Source organism: Mustelus asterias, chromosome 23, assembly GCF_964213995.1.
Source record: "Mustelus asterias chromosome 23, sMusAst1.hap1.1, whole genome shotgun sequence".
Taxonomy (NCBI): domain Eukaryota; kingdom Metazoa; phylum Chordata; class Chondrichthyes; order Carcharhiniformes; family Triakidae; genus Mustelus; species Mustelus asterias.
Genome location: NC_135823.1, coordinates 40,864,557 through 40,878,292, shown reverse-complemented (window position 1 = coordinate 40,878,292; position 13,736 = coordinate 40,864,557). Strand labels below are relative to the sequence as shown.

The window sequence follows — 13,736 nt, the reverse complement described above, 5'->3', positions numbered from 1 at the left end:
CACTACCACCCTCTGTCTTCTGTGACCAAGCCAGTTCTCCACCCATCTAGCCACCTCCCCCTTTATCCCGTGACATCCAACTTTTTGCACCAACCTACCATGAGGGACTTTGTCAAACGCTTTACTAAAGTCCATATAGATGACATCCACGGCCCTTCCCTCGCCAACCATTCTAGTCACTTCTTCAAAAAACTCCACCAGGTTAGTGAGGCATGACCTCCCTCTCACAAAACCATGCTGACTATCGTTAATGAGTTTATTCCTTTCTAAATGCGCATACATCCTATCTCTAAGAATCCTCTCCAACAACTTCCCTACCACGGACGTCAAGCTCACTGACCTATAATTTCCCGGGTTATCCTTCCTACCTTTCTTAAATAACGGGACCACATTAGCTATCCTCCAATCCTCTGGGACCTCACCTGTGTCCAGTGACGAGACAAAGATTTGCGTCAGAGGCCCAGCGATTTCATCTCTCGTCTCCCTGAGCAACCTTGGATAGATTCCATCAGGCCCTGGGGATTTGTCAGTCTTTATATTCCCTAAAAAACCTAACACTTCCTCCCTTGTAATGGAGATTTTCTCTAACAGGTCAACACTCCCCTCCGAGACACTCCCAGTCAACATATCCCTCCTTTGTGAATACCGATGCAAAGTATTCATTTAGGATCTCCCCTACTTCTTTGGGCTCTAAGCATAATTCCCCACTTTTGTCCCCGAGAGGTCTGATTTTTTCCCTGACAACCCTTTTGTTCCTAACGTATGAATAAAATGCCTTGGGATTCTCTTTAATCCTGTCTGCCAAGGACATTTCGTGACCCCTTTTTGCCCTTCTAATTCCTCGTTTGAGTTCTTTCCTACTTTCTTTGTATTCCTCCAGAGCTCCCTCCGTTTTTAGCTGCCTGGACCTAACGCACGCCACTCTTTTCTTTTTGACCAATCCCTCAATTTCCCTGGTTATCCACGGTTCTCAAATCCTACCCTTCCTATCCTTTTTTACAGGTACATCTCTATCCTGCAGCCCTAACAACTGTTCCTTAAAATACTCCCACATGCCAGATGTGGATTTACCCTCAAACAGCCTCTCCCAATCAACAGCTGCCAATTTCTGCCTAATCCCACTAAAGTTAACCTTCCCCCAATCCAACACCTTACCCGTGGGACACCACTCATCCTTTTCCATCACTATCCTAAAGCTAACAGAATTGTGGTCACTATTTGCCACATGTTCCCCTACCGAAACTTTGAAGACCTGACCGGGCTCATTCTCCAGTACTAAGTCCAGTATAGCCCCCTCTCTAGTCGGGCTATCTACATATTGTTCCAAAGAACCTTCCTGTATGCATTTTACAAATGCCTTTCCATTCAGACCCCCTGAAGCTGTTGAATGGATTTTTAATCAGTGGGGATAAGTCATGAAAGTGAAGTTGAGGACTATGTCAAATCAGCCATGATCTCATTGAATGGCACAGCAGACTCATTGGGCTGAATATGTCTTATGGATTCTTAACCTTGATATCAAACTATAACTGCTTTCTCAGCCATACAAATTAAAAAGCAGAGTGGCACAGTGGTTAGCATTGCTGCCTCACAGCGCCAGGGACCTGGGTTCGATTCCCGGCTTGGGTCACTGTGCAAACTCCACACATTCTCCCCATGTCTGCGTGGGTTTCCTCCGGGTGATCCGGTTTCCTCCCACAGTCCAAAGACATGTGGGTTAGGTTGATTGGCCATGCTAAATTGCTCCATAGTGTCAGGGGGGATTATAAGGGTAAATACGTGAGGTTACGGGGATAGGGCCTAGGTGGGGTTCTTGTCGGTGCAGAATCAATGGACCCAATAGCCTCCTTCTGCACTGTGGAGATTCTATGATCTATGAACACATCTGAAAGACAGTACTTCCACAATGCAGCACTCTCTCAGTACTGTACTGGAGCATCAGCTTTGATTTTTGTGCTCAACGCCCGGAGCACGAATGGAGAGCGGCAATCGTGGGACAGCGCTACCAGTTGCCACTGCAAAGACAAGTGGAGAATGTGGGCAATGATGATTGTTCCCACCACCTCTCATATTGATCACAAGGAAACAAGTTGGAAGTTTCTTCATAGGTTGTTGCAGGATGGAAATTTTTGCAACAGCAAGTGTTTTAGGCAGAGACCATCAAATCAGGGAGAATATTTGGGGAAATATTTAAAACTGAAAAAGTAATAGAGCAATGGGTTGACAGAGAGCCAAATGAGTTAGTTTAGGAAAAGGTTGGCATAGACACAATGGGCCGAATGGTCTCCTGTGCTGGAATTTTCTACGTTGCGAGAGTTGATTGACTCACTCCAGCTGGGAATGTTACCTAATGGTAAAACAGAGTTGGCCTCTTTTAGGTCAAACCAAATAAACAAACTCAAGTTAAATCAGGACAAAGTAAAAGGGGCAGCTCCCCAAAAGGAGGGGGAAACAGCCCGAACAAAAATCAAAGTACAAAAGAAACTTGAAAACATCAAATTATAATGTGATTATTGGGGTCGATAAAGCACCCCAACCCTTGCGGTGCCCAACGGGCGCAGAAGGCGTCAACCCTGCGCCCGTGGACACCGCATGCTCCCTCTCTCCAGGGACACCTGGCTGCGAAAACAGAGTTGGCCTCTTTTTGTTAGGTCAAACCAAATAAACAAACTCAAATTAAGTCAGGACAAAGTAAAAAGGGCAGCTCCCCAAAAGGAGGGGGAAACAGCCCGAACAAAAATCAAAGTACAAAGGAAACTTGAAAACATCAAATTATAATGTGATTATCGGGGTCGATAACACACCCCAACCCCTGCGGTGCCCAACGGGCGCAGAAGGCGTCAACCCTGCACCCATGGACGCTGCATGCTCCCTCTCTCCAGGGACACCTGGCACAAAAACAGAGTTGGTAATTGGATCAATGTTGACAATGAGGTGATAGTGAACCTGGGCCAATTGATCCTAGTCACGTGCTGCCTTCTCTACTTCCCTCGCTGGCCGGAGATATGCATTATATTTTATTATCAGTGGCATCCATTCCCCATCTCCCAACCCCCTCCCCGCCCAGAGGAAAATCGATTCATAGATAACTGGCGATAAAATAACCTGAAATAAATGTCATTTTTAGTCAGGCTAAATAACGGACGACTATTCAGCCAAACCGTTGAGGTGAAGACCGGGAGTGGTGCTGGTCTAACGAACTTGATAGCCGGAGGGAGGGGCAATACAATTCGATTGACAGCCGGGAGGACCAATCAGCACCGGCCATAGCGCCAGTTGCTCCGCAGCACGCGGCCTCTAACGAATCAGCCCCTCGCGAGGGCGGGGCATCCGTCAGCTAGGTTCGGTTGAGGCGTTAGCATATGTGGAGAGATCTGCGGGCCGTCTGGGGGGAGGCTTTTTGCGACCAAGGATGCTGTGAAAATTACATATGAACGAGTAACGACTCGTTATCACTGTTGGGTGGAAATCGCGTTCGATTCGTCCGGCGGAGACTCACGAAAGATGAGTCGTTTATTAAGGTTGTTAAATACCTGAACTGTGTTCGTAACGGTCCGTTGGCGCCGAGCATGCGCACCTGCAGCCTGTGACTGAGCGTGTGCCGTGGAGAGCATGCGCAGTGGCCCATTGTTGACAATTATCTGGCCCTCGCTGACACCGCCCCCTTTGTTCTAAGCCCCGCCCCTTGCTCTAAGCCCCGCCCCCTTCCCCGGCCAAGATGGCGGCAGGTGGCTACGCAGACTTGAGGGAGAAGCTTCAGTCGCCTCACCGCGAGAAACAGCGGGCGGCCTCGGCGCCTTATAACGGGCGCAAGCGGAAACTCGAGGCGGAGGCGGGGGAGGCCGGCCTGCCGGGGCTATGCGGCGGCAACGACGAGTACGAGCACAGCAAGTACCACAGCGACTACGATGACGAGCGGCAGGGAGAAGCCCGGCGGGTGAAACAGGGCATTCGCCAGGTGCGGCTCTTCACCGCCGACCAGTGTACCCAGATCGAGTCCCAAATCGACGACGTGGTTTCCCGGGCCGAAAAGGGCATATACCGCGACCACACGGTGGACAGGGCCCCATTACGGAACAAATACTTCTTCGGAGAAGGCTACACGTACGGCTCGCAGCTGGAAAAGAGAGGTCCTGGCCAGGAGCGCCTGTACCCCAAGGGAGATGTGGACGACATCCCCGAGTGGGTCCACGACCTGGTCATCAAGAAACTGGTGGATCACCGGATTATCCCTGAGGGCTTCGTCAACAGCGCCGTCATCAATGACTACCAGCCGGGCGGCTGCATCGTCTCCCACGTGGATCCCATCCACATCTTCGAGAGGCCCATCGTTTCCGTCTCCTTCTTCAGCGACTCGGCTCTCTGCTTCGGCTGCAAGTTCCAGTTCAAACCCATCAGGGTGTCGGAACCGGTCTACTACTTACCTGTCCGGAGAGGGAGTGTCACTGTGCTTAAGTGAGTTGCAGGAGGGATGAGCATCAGTGCAGTCACGCTGCGTTTGATAACGTTTTTCACGAATGTCATCTCTCCAAAGTTTGAATGTTCTTTGCCCTCGCGGGGGGGAGTGAGAAAGATATCAGTCAGTTCTCAGCTTTCTAGACAAAAATGAAGTGCATGAAGGTGAAACGACCTTTCCAGTTTTGGATCACTTTGTATAGTGTACATTTATAGTTGCTTACTGTCAGAAAGATTCAAGTCTTAGAACCAGAGCAGTTATCTCATTTTTAGAATCAATTTTTAGAATTACTGAAAGAAGCACATTGAAATTGCTATTCTATTGGTCCCTGTCCTTTTCCATTTTTTTAACGTTTCCTGCAATGTTTCAAAAGTAACAAATACAGAAAATGCTGGAAAATCTCGGCAGGTCTAACTGCATCTGTGGGGAGAGAATAGGGCCAACGTTTAGAGCAGCTCTGACGAAGGGTCATGGAGACTCGAAGCATTGGCTCTATTCTCTCGCCACAGCTGCAGTTAGACCTGCTGAGATTTTCTAGCATTTTCTGTTTTGTTTCAGATTCTAGCATCCGCAGTATTTTGCTTTTATGTTTCAAAAGTTCTTCATTGGATTTGTAACGATAGGTCTTGTCTAACAAACATAGTTGAATACTTTGAGTCAGTAACTAAAATAGACTGGTCATTATGTTTGAAAGGAAATTTACATGGTAGAGTGAAACTTTTTCCATTGGTCAAGCAACTTAGGGCACAGGACATAACCTAAAATTAGAGCCAGACCACTCAGGGCAGAAGTTAGGAAATACTTTATGTAAAGAATGATAGAAGTGTGGAACCCAGTCCCTCCATTTTCCACACACAAGGGGCTGGATGGCCTACCCCTGCTCCTTTGTAAAATGCTTTGGCATGTTCCTTGCCCATGATAGGCACTGAATAAATGTAAACTTTTCTTCCAATAACCAATTCCTTTTTGAATCTAGTTCTGGTATCCTTTTTTACACTCCAAATTATAATTCAAAGTTCTCATCTCTTTCTGGTTATTTTGCTAATTATCCCTTTGGTTGCGGGCCTTCCTGCCACTGGAAATTTTTCTCTATCTACCCTATCAAAATCTCTCCATTTAATAGAGGTATTCAGAATTAACATTCCAAATAATGTTCAAGGAATTTTGTTGTGCCTGATTTACATTGGTAATTATAAACTTGCTTAAGTCAGATCAGTGTCATGTAAATATATGCAATGTAATTGGAAGCTAAAATTCCAATCTCCAGCACATTCAGGGTGAAAATATACCCACGTACTGTGCCACAAATCAGTTATGAATGCAAATTGCCAGCTACAAGTGAGATTTTGATGTGTGGGGGGGAAAAAAGTGAGGGGTAAGCACTTCCCCTGTGGGAGAAAAGACTGGCAGCTGAGGTTTCAGGGCTCCTTTGAACAGCTGGTTGAAGAATGACATTGGCAGGGGCCAGTGAGTAGATTGCTTATCTGTATCTAGCCAAAAGATGATAAAATCAAACGGAGCTGGGCAAAGGAAATAAGACACTTGGTGGTCATATATAATCAACACCAATTTGGTTGCATATATTTGTTCCTGTTCACCATTAAACCAATATACCTAGATTCACTGACGGTTATGACCTGCAAAGCCAATTTCCAGGATTAGATTTTAGTTTATAATCTTTTCATTTTGGTGTTTGACCTTGTTTCATCCATGGATTATTTTCACATGCAAATTTCAATTCCTATCATTGTTTATTTATATAATTCAGAATTGGCAGCTTCTGAGAAATTATTTCTATTCAATAGGCACCTATCAACTCTGTGTATTTTCCTTGTTCGTGTTTCTGCATTGAATTAGTAGCCACTGTATGAGGCTCTTCAAATTTTCTAAAAGCTTTAGTTGGCATATGAAATGCTATTTTCCAAAAGTGCACCTTTTTTTTGAGGCTGTAACATGGTTGGATGGGAACATGGCCTGACTCTTTCCAGGATTCAATTTTTAATCGAACCCATCCCGATCTTTGTTTGTAAATCTCTTCTTTTTTTTGAAGCCTGTACTTGTGCATTGAGAACTACGGCTATTAGTACTGTATTCAACAATATAACTGATTTTTGGTAAATCAAGTTTTGTAATGGGTGATGTGTTTGTATATAGCCAGTCAGCATGAGTGTGTTTGTGATGTATGGCACTACATACAGTAGGCACTCCGGTAAGCTCTTTAGCAAGAAATTTGAAGGTCAATAATATTCAAACCTGTCCTAAATGGTGAGTTGGCTGCTGCAAGCAATGCTTATAATTTTCCACATAGCTTAATGGATAATTACAGCACCTCGTTAATACTAATGCTTTACAGAATAAGGTCTTGGTTTGCTCTCAGTTGAGGAGTGTGTGTTTACCCAAGTGTCTCCATGCTACAAGCAGGAAGCAATGAGCCTTTTTTTCTTTTGATCACTGTACAGGAATATATGTCTGAGTTTGTCAGGTGGAGACAGCATCTTGACCCAGTCAGAATTCTCAGGCTAGTTGTTAGCGCTGAACTTGGCATTTCAGTGGTGCATTAGTACCCTTAGGGCTATTTCCTTTTGTAATTTTGCACCTTTAAGGAAAATTAAAAGTGTGGGAAAAGAATTTGCATGCGTGATTGACACGGCTTGTATGCAGGTCATGAGTGGTATTTCCTCAAACCAGGAGCCTTGGGTTAGGCCTCTCTCTTACAACTCTTCCTTTTGGAGAAACATTCATTTCATTCATTCCACTCAGTACCTCAGGTTTATGGCATAATTGAGATAAGGAGAAAAATTGCCAATGTTGGAAATCAGAAATAATTGTTGGACTAACCTGTAGATTTCCAGCATTTTCTGTTACATTTGCCATTGAGAACCTTTAGCAGGAATTGAAACAGTCTCTGGTTGATGCTCAAGGGTGTGCAGAATTGTAGGTAGGACTCTGCAAACCATCAATGGAGCATTGTTCAGTCAGTCTGCAGTTCTTATTCTGAAGTTATTACATTGGCCTTCTGTATTCTACCTCATTTATTCACAGGAGCCTGGAGAATCCTAAGGGCTAGATTCCGTTTGATATGTAGTGGTAATACCCAGAAGCAGCATGCACTAAATGATTTGTAATTTTAAAAATTCTTCCATGATTTTAGCATTGCTGGCTAGGCCAGCACTTTTTATTCCCCATCCCTGATTGCCCTCGAGAAGGTTATGATGAGCTGCCTTCTTGAACCACTGAAGTCCATGTGGTGAGGTATACTCACATTGCTGTTGGGGAGGAAGTTCCAGGATTTTGACTCGGTGACACTGAAGTAATGACGATTGTAGTTCCAAGTCAGGATGATGAGTGGCTTGGAGGGGAACTTGTAGGTGGTGGTGTTCCCATGCATTTGACATCATTGTCCTTCAGGGTGGTAGAGGTCATGGGTTGGGCTGCTTTGTCCTATATGGTGCCAAGCGTTTTGTGTTGATGGAACTGCACTTATTTGTGCAAGTAGAAAGTATTCCATTATGTTCCTGATTTGTGCTTTGTAGATGGCAGGTAGGCTTTGAAGAGTCAGGAGATGAGTTGCGCGCCACAGAATTCCTGGTTTCCAACCTGCTCTTGTAGCCACAATATTTAAGCCAATTCCAGTTCATTTTCTGGTCAATGGTAACCCCCAGGATATTGATAATGGGGGATTCAACAATTGTAATGCCACTGAATGTCATGAGGAGATAGTTAAATTCTCTCATTGGTAGATGGTCATTGCCTGGAACTTGTGTAGCAATTTTCAACTTAACAGGCAAAGCCTGAATGAAACTCGGGCCCTGCTGAATATTGCTATGGACTGCAGTAGTTTGAGAAGTTGCAAAATGTTACTGAACATTGTGCAATCATCACTGAACATCCCCACTACTGACCTTTATGATGGGGGAATGTCATTTGATGAAGCAGTTGAAGGTGGTTGGGCTTAAGATACTAACCCGTGGGACTCTTGCAGTGATGTCCTGGGAGTGAGATGACTGACCTCAGCATTTTCCTTTGTGCTAGGTATGAGTCCAACCAGTGGAGAGTTTTCCCCAGATTTGCACTGACTCCAGTTTTGCTGAGGCTTTTTGGTGCCACATTGTCAATTGTTGCATTGATGCCAAGGGCTGTTACACTCATCTCACCTTTAGAGTTCTGTTCTTCTGCCCACCTCTGGACTAAAGCTGTAAGGAGGTCAGGAGCTGAGTGGCTTTGGCAGAATTTGAGTGTCATTGAGCAAGTTGTTTCTGACCAAATGTCACTTGATGGCACTGTCAGTGACCCCTTCCGTCACTTTGATCGAGAATAGACTGATGGTGCCATAATTGGCCAGGTTGGATGTGTCCTGCTTTTTGTTACAGGACATAACCTGAATAATTTTCCACATTGATGGGTAGATGCCAGTGTTGTAGCTGTGCTGGAAAAGCTTGGGTAAGGGCACAGTTTGCTCTGAAGAACAAGTTTTTACTATTGCTGGAAATTTGTTAGGCTCCATAGCCTTTGCAGTATCAACTGCCTTCAGTTATTTCTTGATATCACGTGGGATGAATCAAATTGGCTGAAGATTGGCATCTGTGATGCTGGGGACCTTTGGAGGAGGCCAATCATTCACTTGGCACTTAGGGCTGAAGAATGTAGCAAGTGCAGCCTTGTATTTTGTAGTGATATGCTGGGCTCCTACATTATTGAGAATGGGGTCTTTGTGGAACTGCCTCCTCCTGTTCATTGTTTAATTGTCCACTTCCATACACGACTGGATGTGACAGGACTGCAGAGTTTAGATCTGATCCATTGGTTGTGGGACCCCTTAGCTTTGTCTGTTTCATGCTGTTTGTTGTTTGGCATGCAAGTAGTCCTGTGTTGTAGTTTCACCAGGTTGACACATTTTTAGGTATGCCTGGTACTGCCTTTTGCATGCCTTGCTATACTCTTCATTGAACCAGGGTTGATATCCGGTCTTGGTGGTAATGGGGGATATGTCAGGCTATGAGGTTGCAGATTGTAGTTTTATACAATGCTTTTGCTGACCACTCACGATGCCTCATGGATGCCCAGTTTTGAGTTGTTAGATCTGTTTGAAATCTAACCCATTTAGCAAATTGTAGCGCCATTCAACACACTGAAGGTTATCCGCAATGTGAAGACAGGACTGCGTCTCTCTGCAAGCACTATGCAGTGGTCAGTGCCAGCAATACTGTCATGGACAGGTGCATCTGCAACAGATAGATTGGTGAGGAGGATGTCAAGGAGGTTCTTCCCTCTTGTTGGTTCCCTCACTAGCTGCTGCAGATCCAGTCCAGCAGCTATATCCTTTAGGTCTCAGCCAGCTCAGTCAGTGGTTGTGCTATTGAGCTACTCTTGATAATGGACATTTGAAATCTCCCACCCGGAGAATATTCTGTGCCCTAGTCACCCTCGGTGCTGCCTCTCAAGTGGTGCTCAACATAGAGAAGTACTGATTAGCTGAGGGAAGATGGTAGATACTAATAGCATGAGGTTTCCTTGCCCATGTTTGACCAGATGCCATGAGACTTCCAGAGTTGATAAGAACTCTGGTTTTATAACAGTTTTTTCTGGTTTTATAACAGTTCCCATGTGATAGAATTTAGAGTTAAGAGAGAAATGAGGAGGGCAAAAAGGGGACACGAGATTGTTTTGGCAGAGATTTGGACAGGCTGAGTGAGTGGGCGAGGATATGGCAAATGGAGTATAACGTTGAGAAATGCGAGGTTATACACTTTGGAGGAAATAATAACAAATGGGATTACTATCTCAATGGAAACAAATTAAAACATGCTACCGTGCAAAGGGACCTGGGGGTCCTTGTGCATGAGACGCAAAAGCCCAGTCTGCAGGTACAACAGGTGATCAAGAAGGCAAATGGGATGTTGGCCTATATTGCGAGGGGGATAGAATATAAAAGCAGGGATGTCTTGATGCACCTGTACAGGGCATTGGTGAGGCCGCAGCTGGAATACTGTGTGCAGTATTGGTCCCCTTATATGAGGAAGGATATATTGGCATTGGAGGGAGTGCAGAGAAGGTTCACCAGGTTGATACCGGAGATGAGGGGTTTGGATTATGAGGAGAGGCTGAGGAGATTGGGTTTGTACTCGTTGGAGTTTAGAAGGATGAGGGGGGATCTTATGGAGACTTATAAGATAATGCGGGGGCTGGATAGGGTGGAGGCGGAGAGATTCTTTCCACTTAGTAAGGAAGTTAAAACTAGAGGACACAGCCTGAAAATAAAGGGGGGTCGGTTTAAGACAGAGTTGAGGAGGAACTTCTTCTCCCAGAGGGTGGTGAATCTCTGGAATTCTCTGCCCACTGAGGTGGTGGAGGCGACCTCGCTGAATATGTTTAAAGCGCGGATGGATGGATTCCTGATCGGTAAGGGAATTAAGGGTTATGGGGATCAGGCGGGTAAGTGGTACTGATCCACGTCAGATCAGCCATGATCTTATTGAATGGCGGGGCAGGCTCGAGGGGCTAGATGGCCTACTCCTGCTCCTATTTCTTATGTTCTTATAAGGCAAAGAAGAATCCAAAGAGCTTCTACAAATACATAAAGGGCAAAAGAGTAACAAAGGAGTAGGGCCTCTTAAGGATCAACAAGGTCATCTATGTGCGGATCCACAACAGATGGGAGAGATCCTAAATGAATATTTCTCATCAGTATTTACTGTTGAGAAAAGCATGGATGTTAGGGAATCTGGGGAAATAAATAGTGATGTCTTGATGAATGTACATATTACAGGGAAAGAGGTGGTGGAAGTCTTAAAATGCATCAAGGTAGATAAATCCCTGGGACCTGATGAAATGTATCCCAGGACATTGTGGGAGGCTAGGGAAGAAATTGTGGGTCCCCTCGCAGAGATATTTGAATCATCAACAGCCACGGGTGATGTGCCGGAAGATTGGAGGGTGGTAAATGTTGTGCCTTTGTCTAAGAAGAGCTGCAGGGAAAAGCCTGGGAACTAAAGACCGGTGAGCCTCACATCTGTAGTGGGTAAGTTGTTAGAAGGTATTCTGAGAGACAGGATCTACAGGCATTTAGAGACGCAAGGACTGATTAGGGACAGTCAGCTTGGCTTTGAGAGTGGAAAACCATGTCTCATGAATTTGGTTGAGTTTTTTGAAGGGGTAACCAAGAAGGTAGATGAGGGCAGTGCAGTCGATGTTGTCTACATGGATTTTAGCAAGGCCTTTGACAAGTTACTGCATGGTAGGTTGTTGCATAAGGTTACATCTCTCAAGATCCAGAGTGAGGTAGCCAAATGAATACAAAATTGGCTTGACAGCAGAAGACAGAGGGTGGTTGTAAAGGGTTGTTTTTCAAACTGGAGACCTGTGACCAGCGGTGTGCCTCAGGGATCAGTGCTGGGTCCATTGTTATTTGTCATTTATATTAATGATTTGGATGAGAATTTAGGAGGCATGGTTAGTAAGTCTGCAGATGACACCAAGATTGGTGTCATAGTGGACAGTGCAGAAGGTTATCTAGGATTGCAATGGGATATTGATCAATTGGGCCAGTGGGCTAATGAATGGCAGATGGAGTTTAGTTTAGATAAATGCGAGGTGATGCATTTTGGTAGATCGAACCAGGGCAGGACTTACTCAGTTAATGGTAGGGTGTTAGGGAGAGTTAAGAACAAAGAGATCTAGGGGTACTGGTTCATAGAGTAAAGTTTAAAAGTTTATTTATTAGTCACAAGGAAGGCTTGCATTAAGTTGCTGTGAAATTCCCCTAGGTTATACTCCCCTGGGTTATAATAAACTTCACACTTTAATAAACTTTAAAGGTTCATAGCTCCTTGAAGGTGGAGTCACAGGTGGACAGAGTGGTGAAGAAGGTATTCAGCATGCTTGGTTTCATTGGTCAGAACATTAAATACAGGAGTTGGGACGTCCTGCTGAAGTTGTGCAAGACATTGGTGAGGCCACACTTGGAGTACTGTGTACAGTTCTGGTCACCCTATTATAGAAAGGATATTATTAAACTAGAAAGAGTGCATGTAAGATTTAGTAGGATGCTGTCGGTACTTGATGGTTTGAGTTATAAGGAGAGGCTGGATAGACTGACTTATTTCCCTGGAGCATAGGAAGTTTGGGGGTGATCTAATAGAAATTTATAGAGGGTCCAGAGGGGTGACTTTTTCCACACAGGGTGGTGAGTGTCTGGAACAAGCCGCCAGAGGCACTAGTAGAGGTGGATATAAAATTGTCTTTTAAAAAGCGTTTAGACAGTTACATGTGTAAGATGGGTATAGAGTGATATGGACCAAATGCGGGCAATTGGGATTAGCTTAGGGGTTTTTAAAAAAGGGCGGCATGGACAAGTTGGGCCGAAGGGCCTGTTTCCATGCTGTAAACTTCTATGACTCCCAAGACAATTCCCTCCTGAATATACACCACCTCTGATGGTGGTGTCTGATACATGGTCATTCTCTCAGAATCATACCTTGTTGTTTGACTAGTCTGTTGTACACCTCTACCAATTTTAGTACAAACCCCCAGGTGTTAGTAAGGAGGACTTTGCAGGGCCAAAAGGGCTGGGTTTGCTGTTGTTGCTTCCGATGCTGAGGTTGTTGCCAGATGGTCTGTCTGGCCTTATTCTTTTTTGTAGACTTTAGCAGTTTGATACAACTGAGTGACTTGTTAGGCCATTGGGAGTTAACCGGATTGTGGTAGGTCTAGATTCATAGGTAGGCCAGACCAGGTAAGGTTGGCAGATTTCCTTCCCAATTCATCAACCAAATGGGTCTTTATGACAATGGTGACAATTACCAAGACGAGCTTTTTTTAAAAATTCAGATTGTCATGGTGGAATGCAAACCCACCTCCCCAGAGCATTAGTCTGGGCCTCTGGATCACTAATTTTATGCCATTACCACTACACCACCATCTCCTCCTAAACATATGTGTTTGTAAACTCTAAATTTAATTGGGATTGTCTATTTTGTTTTGGTTGCCAGTCATGCTGGAGCTCATTACAGCCAGCCAGTATCTCATTGACATAGCCACTGTAATATCTTCTGCTGTATATTCCTGGCCACTGAAATCAGTTCCAGCCAGGAGGGTGGAGTCACTTGGCACTTTCATCCAGGCAGCAGTTTCTGGCTGTTTTTTTTTATTGTCTGCGTGTGTCCAACTGGCAGGAAGTGGAGTTAAACAAGAACTAGTCTGGTCCTTGTATCTTTCCTTTCTTCCCCTACCCCTGAAAGCAACAAATGGTCCAATCGAGAATTAATCAAACGCACTCAGTGAA

At 44.9% G+C, this 13,736-nt stretch overlaps 1 protein-coding gene across 1 annotated transcript in view; it reads left to right on the top strand.

Annotated features, from left to right (window-relative positions):
• The first annotated feature begins 3,326 nt into the window (after positions 1-3,326).
• The window catches only part of alkbh5 (alkB homolog 5, RNA demethylase), a 34,341-nt gene continuing 23,931 nt past the window's right edge, over positions 3,327-13,736 (top strand). Inside the window, exon 1 of the mRNA XM_078240385.1 lies at positions 3,327-4,455. Within this exon, the coding sequence (XP_078096511.1) occupies positions 3,719-4,455 (737 nt within the window). The 5' untranslated portion in view covers positions 3,327-3,718. The remainder of the gene's footprint in view (positions 4,456-13,736) is intronic.